This window comes from Octopus bimaculoides, chromosome 11 (genome assembly GCF_001194135.2).
Source record: "Octopus bimaculoides isolate UCB-OBI-ISO-001 chromosome 11, ASM119413v2, whole genome shotgun sequence".
NCBI classification, from domain to species: domain Eukaryota; kingdom Metazoa; phylum Mollusca; class Cephalopoda; order Octopoda; family Octopodidae; genus Octopus; species Octopus bimaculoides.
In genome coordinates, this window is record NC_068991.1 from 43,235,550 (window position 1) to 43,243,027 (window position 7,478).

Genomic DNA, 7,478 nt, shown 5'->3' on the forward strand with positions numbered 1-7,478 from the left:
ATAGTAGAAAGAATTATTATTATAAGGCAAGCTGGCAGAATTGTTAGCATGCTGGGCAAAATGCTTAGTGGTATTTTGTGTCTTTACATTCTGTGTTCAAATTCTGCTGAGGTCAACTTTGCCTTTCATCCTTTCAGGGTCGATAAAATAAGTACCAGTTAAACACTGGGGTCGATGTAATTGACTCATCCCAACCTCCCCCAAGCTGCCCTTGTGGCAAAAATTTGAAAAAATTATTATTATTGCTGAGTGAGAGTAGCACATGCCATCAAAGTGACACTGGGGTACAAATATACGAAGCCCAATATACCCCTCATGACTAGCCATCTGATAAGCACATGCATCACAACCATACATGCACAGCATGGTGATCTCACATCAAGATAAACAGTGCATGACCTTGCAGGAGGAGCTCAGAATTTTCTTCAGGTCAAGCAGCCTATCCCACTCAAAATGTCCCTGAATAAAGGTTGTTAAGGATGATGAACGAAACACTCATGTTTCTAAAGGTGAATTATTCAAACCCCAAAGAATCAGTCTCCATACATGGCTATGATGCACCCCTACTACTGCTGCTTATGATTGGAGATGCACATGTTGTTGGTCAGTAAGGGACATGCCCAACTGGCTATGGTCAAGCAACTGACAGGGAAATCTATGGTGTTGGGCAGAATATTTGCTGTAGCCCATCTTTTACACCAAAGCAAAACATGTACATGTTTACTCTTCCAATCAGTTAAGATCAGAAACCATGAGAGCCACTGCTTGATACTGCATCAAGGCATTTATTATTATTATTATAATTATTATCATTATTATATGGTGGCAAGCTGGCAGAATTGTTAGCACGCTAGACGAAATGCTTAGCAGTGTTTGGCCTGTCATTCCATTCTAAGTTCAAATTCCACCAAGGTCAACTTTGCCTTTCATCCTTTTGAGGTTGATAAACTAAGTATCAGTTACACACTGGGATTGATGTAATCGACTGTCCCCTCCCCCAAAATTCCAGGCCTTGTGCCTATAGTAGAAAGGATTATTATTATATTTATTAAAGGCAGCAACCTGGCAGAATTGTTAATATGCCAGACAAAATGCTAAGCAGCATTTTGTCCATTTTTACATTCTGATTTCAAAATTCTGGCAAAGTTGACTTTGCCTTTTATCCTTTTCAGCTTAATAAAATAAGTACCTGTTGAGCTCTGGATTTGATGTAATTGATTAGTCACTCCCACCAAAATTTTAGGCCTTGTGCCTGTAGTAGAAAAAAAATATTTAAAGGAGGTGAGCTAGCCGAATTGTCAGAATGCATAGCAGCATTTCTTCTAGTTTTACATTCTGAATTCAAATTCCACCACGGTCAATTTTGCCTTTCATCCTTTCAAGGTCAATGAAATAAATACTTGTTGAGCACATCAATGTAATCAACTAACTCCTGGCCCCAGCATTTATTTGCTTGTGCCTGTAGTAGAAAGGATTATTATTATTATTATTCCACCAAAGTCAACTTTTCCTTTCATCCTTTCGGGGTCAATAAACACTGGGATTGATGTAATTGATTCATCCCCTCACCTAAAATTGCTGCCCTTGTGGCAAAATTTGAAACCATTATTATTATTATTAGCAGCAGCTGCAGTAATATTATTAGTGATTTTGCTCTTCATCCTTCCAGAATTGATAAACTACATACCAGTAATATGTTGAATTAAATTCAATTTGTTATACTCCTCTTCTACATATTAGTAGTCTTGTGTCGATGCAAGGAATCATTGCCATTATTTTTTGGCAGTGGAGTGCCAGAATCATTACAGTGACAGAAAAAATGCTTTGTAGTATTCTTTCTGGCTCTTTACTTTCTAAGTTCTAACTCCAAGGTCAATTTTGCCTTTTATGTTTCTGTGGGGTTGATAAAATAAAGTGTCAGTCAAGTACTTGAATCAATGGTATCAACTACTCCCTCCCCTCAAAACTACTGACCTTATGTCTAAATCAAAAGCCATTGTTATTATGACTCATACTCCACAGTAGAAGTGTTAAGGCCACATCCCCTGGTCAAGAGGATTGGCCTGCAAGAGTCCTGTGCCAGTGCCATGTAAAAGCGTTTGTGCTGGTGGCACATTAAAAGCAGCCAGCACACCTTGTAAAGTGGTTGGCATTAGAAAGGCATCCAGCTGTAGAAACCAAGCCAAATCAGACTGGAACCTGATTCAGCTTGCCAGTTCTGGTCAAACCGTCCAACCTATGCCAACATGGAAAACAGACATTAAAGAATGATGATGATAATTTGATCAAAAATGTTTCAATTAGGTGACCATAATTTCTATGTAGTTAATAGCACTATGCTGTGTCCTTTGAAAAAATACTTAAATATTAACAGTTGAGGCCATTTAGCTGTGACTGGTACCATGGAAATGTAGAGTCTAGTATTGAACATGGTGATTGCATAACTGATCTTTATATTTTATCTTTTATCTGTTTTAGTCATTAGACTGTGGCCATGCTGGGGCACCAACTTGAAGAACTTTTAGTCAAATTAATCAACCCCAGTACCTTTTTTTAAGTCTGGTACTTATTATATTGGTTTCTTTTGGCCAAACTGCTAAGCTACAGGGGTGTAAACAAACCAGGGGAACAAATACAGACACAAAGTCACACACACATAGATACATGCAATATATATATATATATATACGATGGGCTTCTTTCAGTTTCCATCTACCAAATCCTCTCACAAGGCTTTGGTCGCCCAAGGCTATAGTAGAAGACACTTGCCCAAGGTGCTATGCAGTGGGACTGAACCCAGAACCATGTGGTTGGGAAGCAAGCTTCTTACCACACAGCTATGCCGTAATTTGTTAGCTAGCAGTACTGATCTTAAATTTTCCAATGAATTTAACCTGGAGGATATCTTCTTTTAAATGCACTGCATAAAGACAAAAGCTTGAGCAGTACCACAATGACCCGATAATATTTTTTTCTTATGGATGTGTAGGATACCATAATTAATATAGAAATGTAAGCTCTTATAAACTGAATTTGTAGCCCATCTTTGATTCCCTAATTATCTTTTGGAACTGCTTCTATAATGAACTCAGAAAAAGTGAATAAATGATATTACATTCCCTTTCTCTTTTGCCTATAAAAGTAGGTTGTTAGCCCACTTAGGAAATTTCAGCAGTTATGCCTCACTTTTATGGTATTAATTTATGGACAATGCTCCCTGCAATTTGTTTTTGTTGTTTCTTACATAGAATGGGTATTAAATGTTGAAAGGATGTTTTTGTAATGTCTTGTTTATGACTTTTAGTCACATCTTTTTAAAAGGCTTAGTGGTTAGAGTATTGGGCTCAAAATCCTAAGGTTGTGGGTTTGATTCCTGAACCAAGCAGTGCATTGTGCTTGTGAGCAAGGAGCTTTATTTGGTGCTGCCCCTGTTTACTCAACTGAAAATTAATAGAAGTCTAGTGCTAGTGCAGCCCTCCTCTCTCTCTTCTTGCTGCATCCATAATGTTCCATTGGGTCAAAGAGTGTCTGTGTCTGTTTGTGTCTACAGAGGTGCCAAAAACAATTAGTGAAAGTGTGGTAATGCATACTTGCTTACAAATGGTGGCTATATTCTTTTTTTAATGTCTCTGAAATGTACCCTGTATCTATTGATTCATTTCAAATCTACTGAATATAGTTAGGCAGTTCACTTGGTACATCATTGTTTCAGCTCTCATAGCAATTGAAAGTAGATCTTTAATTAATCTAGGAATGTTAGTAAGATAAATTGGTACCCTGTTCAGATTGAGATTTATATCCTATTCACTCTGTAACATGAATGTTGAGGTATTTACTGGCATGACTGGAGCTAAGAAATATACATGATTCCTTTGTTTTTTTGTTTTTTTTATATTGACTCATTGAGATACCACTGAAAAGTTTATTTTCAATCAAATATATATTAAAAAGATGATATTTTGTTACTTTCTCCAGGTCATTGATAGTGCTGCAACCCAATGAAATATCTGTTGGTTATACATTTTTCTTACAGCTTGCAGGGAGAACCATATCTCTCTCTGGTACACCTAAGTAAGCAAAGCTGTTGAGAGTTAAGTATATATCCATGACTATTGCTCAGCACAAATGCTGGAATACACACTGTCGAGTCTTTTGTTGACCACAACCTAATGCTTAGTGATCCAATTCATAATGAAATATTGTAGTCATTATGCCTTGTTAGGTAAAAGTAAGATATTTTCTGTTGGAATATTATGAAGACATCATGAATGAGAGATGTCAACTATCTCAACCAAATCAAGATTCTCAGGAATAGATATCAACAAAAGAAACTTGAAGGAACTCCTCAAATAGTGACTATCTCTAAATATGACCCTCCTCAAATAACAACTCAATCTCCATCAACAAGCTCCTTTTAAAACCTTTTTTTGGACGTAAGTCTGTAGAGCAGACTTATGTCCAAGATGTACTCTATAACAGTAAGACATTCACAGGAGTAAGGTGACATTTAGTATGAGTATTTTAACCCAAAATTACTCTTTAAACAGAATAGTTGTAACAAGGTCAGGATAACAGAGCTTTCATTTTAATATGCATATTACTGTCTCATAAGGTGGACAGCTTGCAGAATCTTTCACATGCTGGGCAAAATACTTAATGGCATTTCATCCATTTTTATGCTCTAAGTTCAAATTCCGCTGAGGTCAACTTTGCCTTTCACCCCTTTCAGGGTTGACAAAATAAGTACCAGTTCAGCACTGGTGTCAATGTAATCAATGTACCACCTCCCCATAAATTACTAGCCTTGTACCAAAAATTTGAAACCAATATACATGTTGCACTCTCTTCTCTCTAAAGTATTTAAATAAACAAATGAGTATGGTTGCAATTGTATTCAACAAGGAAAATACTTTTTTTTTTTCCAGATGCGTGATACTAAAGTGGTGTCAGTTTGGCCTGTAGGCTTGGTTGGTGGTCTTCGATATGAGAAACCCATAGTTGAAAATGGTAAGGTAAGCTGTAACTGGTTTAGGTAATGGATACAGAAAAAAGAAATCTTTAACAGATGACTATTTGAAGTATCATACCAAGTGTTTACAAAACTGGACTGTTTACATTCATGTGTTCTAATGCAGATACATGCATTGGATTTATATCAAGAAACAAGATAATGTAATTCACACATTTTAAAAAAATTATTTTTATAAATAATACTAAATAAATAGTAATAAAAGTAATAGAATGAAACCAAGTCACAGGCATTAACTTGCACTGCCATACACATCTCTTAACCACTAATTAATAGTCAAACAAATGTCTCACTTTTCATTTACATTACACAGCTTGCAATCTCTATGATTTTTCTAATTGCAGCTGGGTCTTATAGTTTTTTGCCAAGATTTCAACTAACTTTGCAGAATCTTTTTTTACCTGCTACTCCTCAACAAAGGTGGAACTGTAAGTAACACTCCTTAGAGGAATCCACCTTATTTGCCTCTGTCTCCACACTGCATGTTCATACACAGAAAAACTGCTCCTACACAACTCCATCTCACAGCCACATATACAGTTTCTAAGTGCAAAAACTTCTCCAATCCCACCAACCCATCTAATCCTAACAGTGAATCTTCCATTTCTTCAAACAGTTTGCTTCGAAAAGTAACTCTTATCTTCACCAAATACTTTAGTCTTCCTTTCTCTTCTTATTGCCATCTTTCTAAGCAAGTCAAAAGTGACAGAAACATTCTTAACACTTTAAGTCTTTTTCCCAGCTCATTGACCATTTGTAGAATCAAATGTCTCTTCCTGACCTGTATTGCACATTAATTGATTCATGTACTTCAGTAAAAGTATAATTATTGCCCTTGATTTAGCAAAACCTTCAACTGTGTCTGACATGAGAAATTGATAAGGTTGCCTGCCAATGAGCTACACTTGCCTACCTTGTTTTAGCCTGGAAGACTTTTTCTTTTTTGTCGAAGTTCTCTATGGTATCGTGCCTTGATGGATCTCTCTGCAGTCCACATTCTACCAATTTTGGTGTACCTTAGAATTTGATCACATCTCCCTCTTTTACTTCTAACTGTACTTCTAATTGCACATATTCCTTAGCATTTTATACAATAACATCATACACATGCAACCCTACTATTATACATGTCTACATTACAGAAACTTAGAAACATCCACCTACGATTTCAACAATACCAACATACAATTATTACATATATCAATGAAACATCTTGCACATAAACACACAGCTAAAACTCTGAAATATCTACAAATGCTAAGTTTCACCATCTCACTTGGTTTTCCATGACACATAAATATTGCTAAAACAGCATCCCAAAGACTTGTTTTCCCCCTTTCTGGCCAGAAAATACTTCATACCTGATTGGTTTCTGACTTTTTTAAAAGTCTAAATGTGATCCATAATAGTATACTGTTTATATATTTGAGATTATTCCATTACTATAGACACAAACTTCTGAGACTGCTTAAAAAACACACTATCTGGTTGATTGGCAAAGACTCACTCATCAACGTATTTGCATCTGTGAATTGTAGTTGTACAGTGGGACTGAACTTGAAACCACATGGTTAGGCAGCAAACTTCTTAAGCATATACCTCTGCCCCTTTTACTAAATTGAAAACTGGATGCCATCATACTCCACCATCTTTCATCGTGCTTAAAGTGTTGTTAGGATGAGATAGCCATCAGCTACGACAATTTATCTAAATGTTTGTCAAAATATCAAGCTTTATGAAATATTAGATGCTTAAACATCTGACAGAAATTGTTAATATGATTATAATTTTTTTTTAAACCACTTATTTTGATTTTTAATTGAAAAAATGTTCAACATTTACATCATCAATTAACTTATTCCTGGATGTGTGTAAAGTACCAGATCACATCAGTGACCTTGTGGTTTGGAATGTCATCACAATTAATTTAGAAGTAAAGGCTTTGAGTTTGAATCCAATCTGCAACTATACACATCCACAAATAAGACATCTCATGATGATTGGAGAACAAACCAAGTAAAATGTATTGTAGATGTAAATAGTATTTGTTTTTTTTTTGTCATCTAAAAAATGGTGTTATGCATGTTTGATGGAATATGAGTTTCTAAATATTTTACTTGTATAATACAATGATGTTAATTGTCAACTTTAGAGAGTACTAGCAGAAATACCCGGCGTTGCCCGGGTTAAAGAGAATAATGAAATCTAAAAACGCCGTCTAGACTACGCATCATCTTTATATATAGAGATGTATATACACACACGCACCCAAACACACGTATATATATGTATATCAATATAAATATATGAAAGTCAATGAAGTTTCGTAAAAGAAGCTGATCATTTACATACTTTCTTGCTGTTGTGATTATAACACCTCGTTGTAAACAATGTTCCTTGTTTTCCCTTGTGGAGCATATACAAATAGGGTTTTTTGCTGCCCACTCTT

The 7,478-nt window shown here is 35.7% G+C and overlaps 1 protein-coding gene across 2 annotated transcripts in view; it reads left to right on the forward strand.

Annotated features, from left to right (window-relative positions):
- The window catches only part of LOC106873166 (galactosylgalactosylxylosylprotein 3-beta-glucuronosyltransferase 1), a 66,576-nt gene that overhangs the window by 53,424 nt on the left and 5,674 nt on the right, over positions 1-7,478 (forward strand). For both annotated transcript variants that reach the window (XM_052971763.1, XM_014920395.2), the window contains one exon: positions 4,926-5,012. In XM_052971763.1, the coding sequence (XP_052827723.1) occupies positions 4,926-5,012 (87 nt within the window). The remainder of the gene's footprint in view (positions 1-4,925; positions 5,013-7,478) is intronic.